This window comes from Aethalodelphis obliquidens, unplaced genomic scaffold (genome assembly GCF_003676395.1).
Source record: "Aethalodelphis obliquidens isolate GAN/ISIS:26980383/991018 unplaced genomic scaffold, ASM367639v1 scaffold2, whole genome shotgun sequence".
NCBI lineage: Eukaryota > Metazoa > Chordata > Mammalia > Artiodactyla > Delphinidae > Aethalodelphis > Aethalodelphis obliquidens.
The window spans coordinates 53,381,548-53,398,425 of NW_020837946.1; the positions used below are offsets into that span (position 1 = coordinate 53,381,548).

Below are 16,878 nucleotides of genomic sequence, written 5' to 3' on the forward strand. Positions count from 1 at the left end.
CTGTCCAAACTGATTTGCCATCTCTAGTAGATCAGAAAGTACAGGTTCACGTTTTGCAAATGGATGAGACTTTAAGTGTATGCACTTGTTAGTAAGAAAGTGAACTAAGGTTTTATTTTCTGATCTTTTGAGATTTTCTTTGCCCATAGAGGGTTTTTTTTTAATTCTCATTTAATACAATCAATTACAACCTTGAGCAAAACAAATCCCCAGATTTTCTAGTAATAATATTTTACATTTAGTGGTTAAATTTAAAAAAAAATTTTCTTAGAGTATAGTTGCTTTACAATGTTGGGTTAGTTTCTGCTGTACAGCAAAGTGAATCAGCCATATGTATACATATATCCCCTCTTTTTTGGATTTCCTTCCTATGTAAGTCACCACAGAACACTGAATAGAGTTCCCTGTGCTATACACTAGGTTCTCATTAGTTATGTATTTTATACATAGTAGTGTATATATGTCAATCCCAAAGTAGTTAAACATAATACTCTTAACAGTTTTTTCTTTTTCACTTCTTAAGTTATCATACATAAAATTGACTTTTTGGGAATGCGCATAGTTCTTTGAATTTCAACACATGTATAAGTTTGTGTAACCACCACTACAGTCAAGATATAAAATAGTTCTATCACTCCAGAAAACTCCCCTCTTTGACTTTTTTAAGCGTTCCAAACCACATAACTTTTCTTTATAGTGGGAATACACTGTCCTGTCATCTCACTTAAACTTGTAGCAAAAAAAAAAGGCTACTTTACTGTTCAATAATTCTGTAATCCACCCTCTTTTCTAATGTATTTAAGTTCTTCTAACTGCTGATTTTGCACTTTGTTGATTCATACGCCTCATCAGGGATAGTATTCATTTCCCCTCTCTACCAAATATCATCAACTAATCCAGTCCTAAATTCTAACCTCTGGAGATTTCCTAGACAATGGTGTCAATGGATCTGTCCTTGTTCATGTTACATCTGTTTATAAGTTATGCTTTGTTCGTCATTGTTTTTTGAACTGCCAGTTGTCTGACATTAATGCTGGAGATTATTATCTGGAGTACACAAGAGAATCACTGCTGTGTCTCTCTTTTTATAGGCTCTGCAGATAGTGTTCTTTCATTTTCCAAATACTTTCATGGCTTTGTGGCATACTTTTTCTATGGTATCACTGTATATTTCTCTGACTGTTTATGGTAAATGCAAACCAAAGAGAGAAAGTCACAGGTTATAAGTCAAAACTTTACTTGATCAATATTTAAGCAGGGGTTGCATATTAACCAATCTGTTATAGGCATTTGAGTGACATGCATTTCCAGTAGAATGAATATCTAGAGTACATGAACAATAATAAATTATTTTAAAGTAAAGGTCAACATTATCTGTGCTGTGATAAAGCCTGTCATTTATGACTTTGCCGCAAATAAAAAACTAAGAAACTTAAATACATCTGTAACAGTCGTCATTGAAATCATTTCAGACCATCTTAAGTATTATTACCTCACATAGGGAAAACATTAACAAGTTAATTTTAACCCTGATCTTTAGATCTTAAGTTTTCTTGTTCTATGATTCTTTTAAGGTTTTTCAAGGTTTCTTATATAGATATAAGATTTCTTGAAATGTTGTGATTCTCCTGTGATTTTTTTGTGTTACGATTTCAAACCAATTTTTTTGTTTCTATTTTTAATTCCTGGAAATAAGTACATTACTATCGAATGAGAGTCTTTATTATCCTTGTTTGGGAACTAAAAGTTAAAACGTTAAGGAATAATACAGTTACTTTTACTTGCGCACACTATTATCTATCCTTTGAAGTTATAAATTGACTATTTTATCATTTGCTCTTTAGATGGATCCTGTGCAAAAAGCAGTCATTAACCACACATTTGGAGTGTCCATTGCCCCAAAGAAGAAACAAGTTATTTCTTGTAATGTCTGTCAGCTTCGCTTTAACTCGGATGTGAGTATCACCTTTTCATTGCGCTCTGTAGTCTGTCAAGCTCTAAGTCCGATTGTTCTGAATATGTACATCTCTTCATATTTACATACTCTCTAGCAGCCCCTCCAATTGATGACCCACTTATTTCAGTGTGCTAGATTTTCAAGGGATTTGGATTCAACATTAGAAACTTGAATAACAGAGTGGCTAATGTCAAAAATCAAGGATTTCTCTATGTAATCAGTCTCACCTATACCATTTACACTTAATCCCACCAGTTATATTTACTTTTCAAAAATACTTGAATAGCAGAAAATATTTTTAAAAGTTTATAATGCAATGAAAATATGAAAAAAATGCAATGAATGTTGAAGAAAACCATTGTTATTACTCTTGATAACAAGTGTCACGTTATATGTGTGTGTGCCAAATCATATTAAATACCTGAGAGAATAATTTATTATACAATTTATATTTTCCCAGACTATGGAAATACAGGGAAAGCTTTGTAAATTATTTTATCTGGCAAGCATAACCATCCTGTTAAGAAAAATGATAACAAGAAAAGGGTACAAATCAATATTTTACGAAAGTCGATTTTAAAATGTAGAATAAAATAACATAAAACCAAAATAAATAATATTAGAATATTTATAATACCCAATGACCAAGTAAAGCCAATGAGCAATGCAAATCTGAATCTGGCGGCTGCATATTGTATGTGATATTTCCCAAGTTACTTCACAGTAGAAATCATTTTGCCAAGAGTATATTATACGATTCATGAGTTTTGGAAATACTAAAATAATAAATATCTTTGTTTGAATATCCATTAAATGATATTTTGATAATTCTACACAGGAAGCATAATGAAAATTATAGTCATTGGAAAAGAGGAGATATGCTTTTCATGATTTATAAAAATATATTTAATGCAATTTCAACCAAAAATCCAATGACTTTTTTTGGCACCTGATAAAATCTTTCTCAAATTCCTTATTCAAGAATTAAAATGTTCCTAAATAAATTGAGAAATATGTAGTACCAATTCATTCAAAGTCTCATTATTGTTAAGATGTCATTTCTCCCCAGATTGATCTATAGACCCAGCACAACCCAGATAAAAATCCTAGAAGGCTTTTTTGTGGAAAATGCCAAGCTATTTCTTAAATATACATAGAAAAGAAAAGCCCTATAATAGCCAAAAAGTTTTTTAGGAAAGAACAAAGTTTGAGAACTTATGCTTCTTGATTTTAATACTTACTGTAAAACCTATAGTAATCAAGACTGCAATACTGGTGAAAGAACAGTAGACATATTAATCAATAGAATAGAATAGACCTGCACCTATACGGTCAGTTGATCTTCAATAAACTTGCAAAGACGGTTCAATGGAGAAAGGCTAATCTTTGCAACAAATAGTGCAATTGGATATCCACTTGTAAATTTAAAAAAAGAACCTTGACTGCTACTTCACACAAAATATAAAAATTATTTCAAATAGATCATATATATATATATATATATAACTATAAACTTAAAACTATAAAACTTCTAGAAGAAAACATAGGAGAAAATTTATGTGACCTTGAGTTAGGCAAAGGTTTTTTAAGAAACAAAAATATGATTATAAAAATGCTTATATATTAGACTTCATCAAAAGTAAAAACTACTCTTCAAATGACACTATCATACTGTTAAGAAATTGAAAAGAAAAGCTACAGACTGGGAGAAAATATTTGTAAAACACATGCCTTGTATGCAGAATATTTAAATAACTTACAACTCAATAATAAATAATAAATGGGCAAAAGATTTGAGTAAGCACTTTACCAGAGAAGAAATATGAATGACAGATAAATATGTAAAACAATGCTCAACATCATTAGCCATTAAGGAAATGCAAACCACAATCAGACACTACTATACCTATTAAAATGATGAAAATTAAATAAATTGATATTACCAAGTGGCAAGGATGAGGAGCAACTGGAATTCTCATTCATTGTTGTTGGAAATACAAAATGGTGCAGGTCCTTTAGAAAACAGTTTGGTAGCTATTTATAAGAAATTTTATAATGTTATAGATACATTTCCCATACAACCCAGCAATCCCACTTCTAGGTATTTATCCAAGAGAAATGAAAACATATGTTTATACACATGTGTCTTTTATAGTAGCTTTATTCATAATCGCCCCAAACTGAAATTGATCCTAATGTCTATCAACTGATGAATGGATAAACAAACCGTGGTATAGCCATACAATGGAATACTACTCAGCAATAAAAGAAATGATGTACCAATACACCCCACAACATGGATGAATCTCAAAGGCAGTATGCTAAATGAAATAAGTTGGACACAAAGACTATACACTGTATGGTTACACTTATAAAACTTTTGCCAAACACAATACTGTGGGGACAGAAATCAGACCCGTAATTAGCAGAGTCTGAGGGTGGGGTTGGGTCATTGATCACCAAGGGGCATGAGGGAACTTTTTTGGGTGATGTAAATATTTGAAATCTTCATTGTTGTGGTAGTTACACAACTGTTTTTGTTTTTCAAAACTCATAGAACTCAATACCTAAAAAGGAATTTTACTGTATGTAAAGTATACCTCAGTAAACCTGACTAGAAAAAAATGCAATGTGATAGGAATCGTGAAATATTTTGTAAATTGAAGACTAATTAATCATAGAGACATACCTACTAGATATATTAAACTATAATATTACTACTAGATTTATGGTATAATAATTAAAGGATTTTTTAAGAAAAAACAGAATAATAAATACTGAAATAGATCCAAGTATATTTAAAAATTTTGCCCACTTATTATCCAAATTTATACAGTCACATAGGGAAATTAACGTCTCTGTAACTTTACAAATATAAAATGAAAATGCTCGCTGCTTAACTGGCCACTTACAAAATGAATACCCACCAGAAGACATGCTCCATATTTGGTTCTAGCATTCCCACGGCAGCAATACCTGATGCTGAAAACATCTCATAATACAATGCAAAGAGATCGCAAAGTAAAATGGCAAAAATCTTGCAAAAGATGCAGACTTTCATGAAGTCTATGAATGTCATGTTAGAGAACAGCTTAATACAAAGCCACTGACAAATAAGGATCTGCCTGTTAGAGTTAAGAGAAAAGTAACAAGGTTTATGATAGACAGGCTCTGCAAAGCAAAATGTTTTGACCATCAAGTGAATAATAAGGACTTTGAGGCAATTATTAATCCCTTGAATTAAAAAAACATATATTGGGGCTTCCCTGGTGGCGCAGTGGTCGAGGGTCCGCCTGCCGATGCGGGGGACACGGGTTCGTGCCCCCGTCCGGGAGGATCCCACATGCCGTGGAGCGGCTGGGCCCGTGAGCCATGGCCACTGAGCCTGCGCGTCCGGAGCCTGTGCTCCGCAACAGGAGAGGCCGCAGCAGTGAGAGGCCCGCGTACCGAAAAAAAATTAAAAAACCTATATTTACGTGGTCCAAAAAGCAAATTAATTTTAAAAGGTACATTGAAAAATCTTGTTCCATCCTATTCCCCATCCTCCCACCCTCCATGCCTTTCCCTGTCTATCTTGTAACCACTTTAATATTTCTTGCCTATCTTTCCTGGGTTTGTTTATGTAGATTGAGATTGAATATGTACTCAATCTCCTCCCTTTTCTACATACAAGGTAGCATACTATTCACACTTTTTTTTGCCCTGCACTGTTTTTACATAACAATATATCCTAGAGAATTTTCCCTATCAGAACACAGCAAGCTCCCTCACTGTTTTTTTATAGATGTGGTAGGCAAAGATGTTCACATCCTAATCTCTGGACTCTTTTACTATATTACCTTGTATGGCAAAGGGGAATTAAGGTAGTAAATGCAATTAAGGGCACTAATCAGCTGACCTTAAAATAGATTATCTGGGATTTTCCTGCAGGCCCAAAGGCCCTTAAAAATAGAAGAGGGAGGCAAAAGAGGAAGTTAGAGTGATATGATATAAGAACAACTAGACTGGTCATTGTTGGTTTGAAGGTGTAAGAAGGGGCCACATGGCAAGGAATGTGGAAAGCTTCTAGAAGTTGAAAAGTCAAGGAAATTGATTTTCCCCTAGAGCCTCCAAAATAGAATGCAGTCCTGCTGACACCTTGGTTTCAGCCCAATGAAACCCATGTTGGACTTCCGAATTCCAGAACTGTAAGATAATAAATGTGTGTTGTTTTAAGCCACTGAGTTTATGGTAATTTGCTAGTACAGCAATAGAAAACCAATACAGTAGTCTATGTGTAGATGTTCCATAGTTTACTTAACTAGTCCCTTATTGGTGGACACTTAGGTTGTTTCTTATCTTTGGAGTTAACATAGATTCTCATAGCCAATAGATACAGATATAGGACATAAATTTGAGCCTCTTGACTCTAAATCCACAACTCTCCAATGATACTATGTTGCCTTACAACTTTACTCATTTTCTTAGCATTTATTGTGCTCCTATTTTATGCCAAGCCCTATACATACTAGACTCCAGAGTCTAGCAGCAACTTTTACTAGTAAACAGTGTGAATGAAAGCATGCAAGGATTAACCTTATTAGATCCTCTCAGAACGTATTCCAGGTCTTCTGCTCTGTATTTCATTACTCCATACATAGAAAGGCTGCACAGTGTAAAACACTGGATTAAGAGTCCTTGAATGTGATTTGAATCCTAATTTTGAACTTTGATAAACCACTTCACTACTGTGGGCCTCAGTTTCCTCTTCTGTAATGTAACCTAAAATGGACTACATGATCTTTGGGAGGACCATACCAGCTCTATGACTGAAAATCATTTCCATGGTATTTCTTTAGAAGGACAGGATATAAACACTTCCATCTTACAGGTGGAATAAGTAAGACTCAGAAAGAATGACTACGAGTTTTATTTTTTATTTTTGTCAGTCTTCTGGGGAGAGGTGTGCCAGTCTTCTTTCTACACCCCAGAATTGCTCTAGGAGCAGATTCACCTTTGAATTGAGCTTTATTCGATGTCACTAATTTTCTTTGTGTTTACTAACAGGGGCATGGACAGATGTACACACATGAGCACGTGACCACTGGCTTCCTTGTCACCACTCAAAAGCTATGTTGATAATGGAGAAAGAAATTAAATTTCTGAGTCATGCTTAGACTCTGGGCAGTAAAGCCACAAAGTCTGGATGGCAGATCCACAAGTGTGACATGTACATGTTCTCAGTGTTTAGTAATGGTGCTGTAATCTGCATAACTGAGCTCTGAAACTGAGCATTCTTTATTTGGGGGAGAGTTTATTATTTTATAATTACCCTATTTTACGTTTTAATGTAAGAATTAAGAAGATGCTCATCCTTATTTTCTTTAATAACATTTCTAAATCAGCCTGAGACTGAATTGGCTTCACTCTTCAGTGTAGAAAATATGTTTATTGAAAAATCTGGGAGGCAGATTTGCTCAGTAAACAGACTACATTCTGACATTCTCCATTACCCATATAAACTGTACCAGGGCAGACTTCATGCATTAAAATTCAATGTGACCTAGTTTAAGTGTCTAGTAGCCCCCTTTGTCCAGCTTTTATCATCTCAGTAGAACTCCACTGTGGGAAAGCAAAAGGCTACAGCTTTATTTACACGATACAGCGTTATGCAAACGAGCAAGCATTAATCACAAACATTTCCCAAGTGAATCTTTGCAAATTGACGCCATTAACTTTGCCAGGGGCCAAGCATTGCAGTCCAGGAATAATGTGTCTTTCCAACTGAGCCCCAGACATTTGCACAAATGTGTGCAGCACCCGTGTCCCTAGTTTCTTCTTGGCAACCTTTTTTTTTCTAACATGGTTTAAGCTGAGCACTGAATGAAATTATCCTGGGCCTGAATGCTCCCTTCTTCTCCAGTGAACGAGTGCACTGCAACTCTAGTATGGCTATAAATTGTTAAGCTTAAATCCGAATCTTTCCCTTTAGCTGGGAAATAATATGTTTCTAGAGTTAAGCCTTGCCAGAGAAATAGGTCTTCTATACTGTTTCATAGTTAGTTTTAAAGAAGACTCTCAAGATTATTGGACTTTCGGTTTTCATACGAAAAGACTAGAAACTAGAACTTTTAACACAAGCTTTTAAAATATTTTTGAGGCTGATGTTTCTCTTTTTGGCTAGGTTGAAAGTTGGCAGATCCCAAATAATTTCTAATTTTTGTATTAATCTCAATTTCTTAGAGAACAGTGGCAGAAGGATAAAGGAAACTGATCCTTAAACAGATTTTTACACAAAATCAGGGCAAGTTAGTACTCTTAAATGTTTAAAAATAGAGATGATCTTCTTTTATTGTTGCTATCTCAGAACAGAGTTAATCATAAATACCTTTCACATATGACTGGATCCTTTATGCGTCATGGGCAAATCGAAATGAGAGCATAATGATCTTTTTAATGAAGTTTTATATACTCTAATTCAGGAACTGACCCTGAAATTTTGATACTCAGCATTAATAACACAATTGATTCAGCATGAGATGCAGGGTCCCTAATCGCTGACCCCTAATTTGGAGCTAACTCTTGATTTTTTGAATTTACACTATTGCTTTTTGAATAGCATTATAAATCAAATCATTTATAGTTCAATTTTTTTTTAATTTTACTTTGTGGTTCCTCTAAGTTTTTAATTTTGTTATGTTGTTTTTGTGTTTCTTTTGGGTTTTGGTCATCCAATATCTCTATCTCTCATTTTAGACCACTGTTCTTTTTGCTGTGTTCTATTGCCTCATGTCTCAAGACATAAGGAGATGACCTCATGCCATTTCATTGATTTACGTAAGACTTATTAAGTACAAATGGACAGGAAATTAAGGATTTGCTTAGAAGTTAAAATGACAGGGCGACCAGTTATTTGTGTGAACATTTCTGTAGGTGACCTGACTCTCCTATTCTTTCCTGTAAATCTCTCTGAGATTTCAGAAAGTGTAGTCACGCAACAATCACCCTCAATTCCCATATGACTGCAATTAGTGTGTAATTGATACACCCGCAATGCTACTTCCTTCTGCATTTGGCATCTTTGTCATCTTAGCAGTTTTCATCTGGAGAAGGTTATTTCATATGCTCTCCTGGACCTTTCTGCCCATATCTCTTTTTGTGTAGTTTTAATCTTATGCCCACTTCCTGATTTCCTTAGCAGTTTACATAATACAGTACAAATTCTCTGTCTTGCATAAACAAACTGTGTCCACCCGCCATCTGCCACTTAAGAGGCGTTAGTGTTGTTTCTGCTGGAGCCCTGGCATTCTCTGTCATCCAGCAGGGATCTCAGCAGTCATGAGGTTAGGGAGAAAGCCACAAGTTTGGGTCCCACATAAATGCCCTTTCCGTGGGCTCTGGGCTGACCCTCCGTATCCTTTGGCCCCCAGGCCTAACTGCACCTCTCCTCCAGCTGCCATGAGGCAGCAAGTCCCTACAGCAGCTGCGGTTCCTTCCCTGGAAGGTCAAAGCAGCAGGGAAGTAGGAACCCCTTAGACGCCTTCTTGGAAGATCTGTCTTGCAGCAAAAGCGGAAGAGGCACTCAGCTGCAAGGTACCTGCTTGCGTTTTCTGAAGGATCAAGCTTTTTGTTTATCACCCCATCACACTCTTCTAGGGGACTCTGCATTTTGCTATTGGCTGCCTAGCGCTGGTTTTAACTCTAGAAATTCTGTTCACCAGTTATCAGTGTTTTTCTTTCCCTATCAAAACGTGTTCTCTTCTACTAAGCCATCATGTTCTTCCTTCCTGTGTTCTCTATCTTCTCTTCCCTTCTCCCTCTCCTCTAGCTCTTCTGTTTTCCCCCTCTTCCTCTTTCTCGGGCACAAAAGTACAACAAATACACTATTTTTCCTTTCTCTCATGGACATAGTGTCTTTATTAAGCTTTTTTAGGTTAATAACTGGATTCATTGCTTTGAATTCTGAGGCACTTTTCCCTTGAAAAGCCCCTAGAAGGTAATTTTTTTAAAAAAGTATATTGAACATAGTATTTGAAACTCTAACCAACATAATGTTTACAAAAATTTATACTTTATTTCCTGAATTTTCAGACATCACCTTTGATAACTGACATGTCAAGAAAAACCTTGAACAGTCATCTTCTAATATTTGGCCTTCCTTACATCACCACTCTCAGATGTGTCCAACAAATATCTACACATGTGAGGTCTTCAGATCAACTTAACTCTTCCCTCCTCTCACATATACATATACAATCACTGCCTGCTACCCATGCACACCTACTGTATTTCTCTTGAAACCCTTGAGGTAGATAGCAGCTCCTTTAGTCTATTAATTTATACTATATTTATATTTATATAGTTGTATATAAATTGTGTACACACAGTTACATATAAGTATATATGTGTAATTTGTTGGGTTTTTTTTTTTAAGAATTGATGCTGATAAAATGTGAGACGCAGAGTTTTAAGAATACTGGTACCTAGCCTGCTAAGTTTCACCTATGCTAATATTGGCCTCTCATTCAGAAATGAAATAAGCCATGGAAATTGGTCCTCACTAAAAAGTGAGTTTATGATGAAGGGATTTGGAGAAAGTTATACTCAAACTGAATTCTGCAGCTGATCATTAAATAAAGAAATACCACTGCGATAATACTCTCATTGCTGGGTTGGGAAGTGAAAGCTAGCTGTAAAGTTTACATCTGCTGCTAAGCAGTACAAATTATTAGATAAATGAATAATTTTGTGAGTTTGAAAAACCAACTGATTCTGTTAAGAAAAAAGGTACTGATGATACAAAGAATCGATAGCATTAAATGGAAATCTAGAAAATGATAGTCTGCTTTTGTCAAACATTTTACATTTTTCCCATAAATAAGACTATTTGTATTGATTATTAGGTATGGAGGGTAGTGAAGCAGATAGCAGGTAATTAAAAGCATAAATCTCAGGAGCTTGGGAAGGTAATTCTCTGCTTTGCAGGCAGAGCTGACAAAATGATGAACATTTTCTGCTTCAACATGACAGAAATATAGCGTGGTTACAGGGAAAAGGAACATACCGAGCTAAAAGTTGGCTTCAATAGCTGCTGTTTAAGAAAGCTCTTTAAAAAATTTAGTCTGCCTTTTTGAAGCATATAGTAGTTCCTTATTAAATTTTTTTAAAAATTGCCTTAAATTAGCACTATAACATTACCAGAATGTCACCGTCTTTCTCAGAACTACCTTATTTTAAGTAGGTATTTGATAATTTAGGACTAATTTTAAATTCATCACTGAAAGAAAGTGAAGATTAGGATAAAAGTGAAGTTTTTAAAAAGTGAGCATTATTACTTATAAAGACTCTTCAGATCCTATATTTAACTAATGGGGAAGTTATGCAACACATAATTCAATCATTTGGGGCTTTTCTTAAAACACATAGATGCCTCACATGACATATTACTTTAGCTATTTATATGTGTTTAATAATATTCAAAGTTAGGATGACCCGCCTAATGTGATGTGAAGAACAGTAAATGTGAATGCAAAACCCACCCTCCCGTATCAGAATATGTTCTCAACAGAAAACCATTAAGCATCTATTGATCAGTACTGCAAGCTTTGGTACATTTCCATTAAATATTGGTTTGCTGATCAAATATTAGTAACACCTTTTTAAAAATATTATGGGTGGTCTTTTTTTCCTGTGTAAAATTCCTGTGTTAGTAACTCTTTTAGACAAAATTAAAAGATTCCTGAAAGGATTTTCAGGTCATTTTGTTGTGATTTTTGTCATCTTCCCACTTTGGGGTTGGGGAGGACTGTTGAAGTCTTGTGTATTTTTCCTTTTTGTTTGGTATGGATTTCTCTAGTTAAGACTGGGTGTGGAATCCTTAACAATAAGATCATGTTTCACTCAATTCTTGTGGTTTGGATTCTTCAGCTAAAAATTTATGCAACATACAATTAGAAATCAGGTAAAATTTCTAGGCTGGACACCTGTAGGTGTCCTGAACGATTAGTTCCTGGTTTAAAGTTTGTATTCAGGTTTTATTTAGTACATGTTTGGTTTCCCATAACTTGTCTTTTATTTTGTATGCTTGAGTGGGCAATTGGCTATAATTTCACAACTTTTACAACAAGAAAAAAAGTATTACTTATGTAAGACAAAAACAAAACAAAAAAGCGGGATGCAACAAGAAGTAATCGTGTCTACTCCATTGCTTTCAAGCAAGAAGCTGATTTAATACAGTTAGAACATCTTGCAAAAGAGATAACTTTTAATTACTTTCATCTCTCAGGCAGCTTTTTGAATAAAGTGACAGCATTTGCCCCGGAGGAGAGAGAACTTTAGACACGGTCGGTCAGCATAAAGATCAATTTTGGGGTTTTTTTGGGGGGGCGAGAGGGCCTGACTGGCCAAAAGGCACTTTATGAGGCGTGGCTTGTCATGGGGGAGAGGACAGCATATGAAGAAGTACTGCTTTAGCCAATTTCTAAGATTTCAAGCTGGGAAACTTTATTGGAAAAATAGTGTTGCTGATCAATGTGAATTCTTCAAGGGGAGTAAAGAAGCTATCAGCTTAGCCAGGGACAGGAAAAGAGTGTCAAAATAGTTCCTGCCTAGAAAGGAAGATTCAGGAAATATAAGACAGGTTCCTTACCCTCATAGACCTGATTATCTAGCTAGGGGAAAAAAACTAATACACTTAGAAACGTTGCACACTTAGAAACTGTGTGATGTGAAGAACAGTATTACTGTTATTACTTATATTGAACTACCCTGCTGTAGGGTAATATAAATTTAGGAAAGCAGACAGCACATGGGCTAGGATTATCATCAGCAGAAAGCTAGCATTTGACGGATGCCTGTTCTTCTGCCAGGCTCTATATTAGATACTCTCCACATATATTATCTCTGTATTTGTACAGAGGTTCAAGAAAGAAGTAAAACTGTGAAAGGCTTGAGAGATGGTCAGCATTTGATGGCGAGAGAATTAAAGAATTATTAAGTGCTAGAGCTGAAACAAACAGAGCTTCTTGAGGATGTGGTCTATGGATAGGCTGCAGGGGGTCCATGAACTGCGTAAAATTATGCAAAATTTTGTCTGTCTGCATACCTGAAACCAGGATCACTTAGGAGGATGGTTGAGATGACTGAAACTTCCATTCCCTCAGAGTGAAATGTTCCACAGCTTCCTTTGGTAACATGTTCCAGGATTTAATCATTTTTAGTATTTCATCTTACCTAAATCTTTATTTAAAAAAAAGAAAGAAAGAAAAAAGAAACCTTGTTCTTTTTCCCCCCTCACTTTAATTCTGTCTTCTAGGGCACATGGAAAACAAACGTTGTATTCACTACTCAGGAAACAGATCTGGTGAACAGGAGCTCCCAAGAATTCTTCACTCTGTTTAGTTTCTGACTTTTGGGGGCTGAGAATATGATTCAACTTTTATTAATTTGTATTTCCTTCAGATAGAAGTGTATTTCAGCTCTTATCAGTGGCATACCTAACATTTCTGACACCAAGAGCAGATCATTTTTAACATCCCCTCTATAGGACAAAGTCATTTTCAGAAATAATTATGAAATTACATGAATAGTAAGAAAAGCCAAGAAAGAAATTCAGAGACTTTATTAAAGTTTTAATATATTACTATACCCCTAATACTACAGTACAAAAAAGGAAACGATTGATCCTTTTTAATTACATTAATGTATTTGTAAATGAGAAAAAATGTAAACCTACATATTATTCTATCACAGTAATGAATAATAACATTACAGTAACAAATAAGTAAATTTTAATAAAATCAAAATTATATAAAAGATACAATTTATATACTTACTAAATTGTACCACTGATATTTTCTTCTTCACTCCTTAGTTTTAAAGCACAGAATAACGTAAAAAGAAGCATAAATTTCAATTTCAAAGCTATTAACCAAAGTCAGTAAAATCCATCATGTATAAGCTAAAATTTATATTTATCAAACAAGAATAATACACCTCACAGTTGGCACTGTCTCACTCTTAAAGTTTAAACACAAATAAAAATTCTAATCAGTCATCTAAAATGAGAGAATTGAAGTATTTCAAGTTCTGTTTTGTCTTTACAGTCGCTGTGCTATCATTCTTTATTTCAAATCAACTATTGAAATGCTAGAATATGAGGGGCACAGAGTTTGCAAACTGATTGCATCTGAAATGAACTTAAACGATTCTTAACCATTAGGAACTTACTTTCAAAATGAGTAGTTGTAGCAGAGTCACTGTGAATTGGAAGTTTGATGATATAGCAAGTTCTCTATATTAACTTCCATGTAGTCAATTAAAAGATAAGTAAAAAGATATGCTAATTTCAAGTTTACATATATATTATTAAAATTCACTGTAATCACAACAATGGTTTAAAACGTAGACCAACAAATTTTTTTTCAGGGAGGAGTATTTTATTTCTAACCTTAGAATTGCCAACCTGTAATGATAATAAAAAGCAGCCCTATTTTTAGTCAGTTTTATTACTGTTTTTAAATTATCTACACATAGTGCAGCCCCTTGTTTCCTGTACTGAAGTGGACATCTCCTCCCTCCCCTTCAGTATACCACAGACGTTTGTTATTCCATTAATAGGAATTCCAGTGCTACTTTAAATACATGTTACATTTAGTATGGAGATACGTTATGCTGACTTAAACTTGTAATCACCAAATAGTTTCCTTTTTATCTTTAATAATGCCCACTGAATGTTCTCTGAAATGTAGCTTTCATTACCTCTGACCTGTGAGCTTGAGGTGACCTAGTTTTTGCTCTGGAAAGAAATAACATTCTATATCATTTGAGAGACACCTATGGAGTCCTTTTATGTGATGATTTATTTGTTCATGTCATGAATTTTGGGCTTTTTCTTATATCATTTGAGAGGAATGGGAAAGAAAAGACTCATTAAAGGGGTACTTAGGTTATTATAGTTTTGTAATTTAAATTGTGTAAGCCAACAAAATGCCCTATATGCACTTTTAAACTAAAAATACCAACAATCTCTTTTTAAGAGTTAATTTGTACATTTACACAGATGGTTATAAAAGGGGATATTCATTAACATCTGTAAATGTTGAGGAAATGATGGATGCCTATATTTGTAAAATGCCAGAATAGAATTACTAAATGTGCAGATGTAGATTAAAAAATACAAAATTTGAATATCTGAAAGGCATTCTCTTCAGACTAGTTTTCTAAAGATTTAGACATTGAATAATTGTCTTTTGCATAAGTTTCCATTTTTATAAATGCAGTAAATTCTTATTAATTTGGATGACATTAATTAGGGATTTGTGATAATTCAGGTATGGGCTGAATTGTACTTTTGTTTGGTCCAAATTCTTTCTTCAAAGATAATGCAAATGAGTGTTGCAAAGGAGGTTGAAGCATAGAGATTTAGAATACCAACAGAACCAATTTTTTCAAGCTTACGTAAGCACTTTAAGAGCAATGATTAAAATACAAGTGATAATATAATTTAAAATAATTCTTATATATTTTAACACATCACCTAAGAATCTCTGGTAACTAACAGCATTTCTTCAAAAATGTTCAACTTTTTCAACTTTTTTTTACCATTTCATTATGCCCTGTACCCAAATTAGTCCACATTGTTGAGGTTTTTCTGAAATTATAATCATTTAGTAATATCTAATACCATTCTCTTTTTTTAAAGCAAATGATTTTCTGTGACTTGGTTAGCATTTTCCCAGTAAATCTTTTGAGTCAAGTGTTTTAACTTACATGGTATCTAGGTTTTATATTTCAGGCCAAAGAAGCATTGTTTTGAGGGATGACTTATCCAATTTAGTTATCTGCACTGATCAAATTGACTGAATGATCCATAAATCACTGATTTTGTGTTCTGACCTGGGGCTATCTTGATAGACAGGTGAGTGACCCACTGTATATAAGAATTGTTTTTCCAACAGCTGAGCAATTGGTCTGTTAGGAATCTGCTCATTCCACAGAGATGGATCAAGCAGCCAGACCCCCCAAATCATACCAACTGGTGACCCCTGCTTTAGTCCACTGCTTCTCATCATAGGCAGAAGTCAGTCAGGAATTTGCAGGAAGTAGGAGGTACTTATTTGATTATGGTCACTCTTGATACCAAAATCTTCACTCTCTTGGTCTCTTACCATCCTCAAAATACAGGTTTCTAACCAGTATGCACATCTCTAGTCCAGTTCTTGTTACTCGCTCCATTGTTAGCTAGCCTTCAGCCACAATGGCTTTCTTTTATTTTGATAAAGTTGCCAAGCTACTTCTCCCCCCTCCCTTTCAGTCTAGTCTCTACTCCTCCTGCAGGTCTCACGTTTTATGTCTCTTCCTCGCAGGAGCTTGTCCAGACTCCCTAGTGTAAACTAGCCCCACTCCCAAGAATAAATTTTATAACACCCAATAATTTTCCTCCATGAAATGTATCACAGTTTGTAAAGATAACTTATTTATATAACTATTTACTATATGTTTCTAATGCACACACACGCACGCACGCACACACATGCACAATTGTTGGCTCAAGGACTGAATATGCTTTGTGCATTACTGTCCCCCCAGTGCCTAGCACACTTATTTATTGATTGAATACATGGTCCTAAAGAGGATTTTTTTTTTAACGTTAATTTATGCAACCCAAGGATTGGTTGGGAATCACTGAATCCATTCTCTACAATGAAAACTATAACTTATACGACTTTACAGGTCACCTCCCCAGACCTTTATTCACTTCCAGATCATCCTGTCTAAGGAAATGAAGACTATCTTTTACCAGAGGGGATAAGGGACAGAGTCTATTCTGTTTTGGATCTTCCATGGTGAAGGCTGTTTGGACCCTGGGCTTGGGACTTGCTTCGATGGTGCAGTAATTAAGAGCCTAATCTTTTAATCTTGGGTTGGAATCTAGGGTCTTC

At 34.8% G+C, this 16,878-nt stretch overlaps 1 protein-coding gene across 4 annotated transcripts in view; it reads left to right on the forward strand.

Moving 5' to 3' along the window:
• The window catches only part of ZNF385B (zinc finger protein 385B), a 315,959-nt gene that overhangs the window by 255,587 nt on the left and 43,494 nt on the right, over nucleotides 1–16,878 (forward strand). For all 4 annotated transcript variants that reach the window (XM_027126890.1, XM_027126899.1, XM_027126903.1 and 1 more), the window contains one exon: nucleotides 1,845–1,955. In XM_027126890.1, the coding sequence (XP_026982691.1) occupies nucleotides 1,845–1,955 (111 nt within the window). The remainder of the gene's footprint in view (nucleotides 1–1,844; nucleotides 1,956–16,878) is intronic.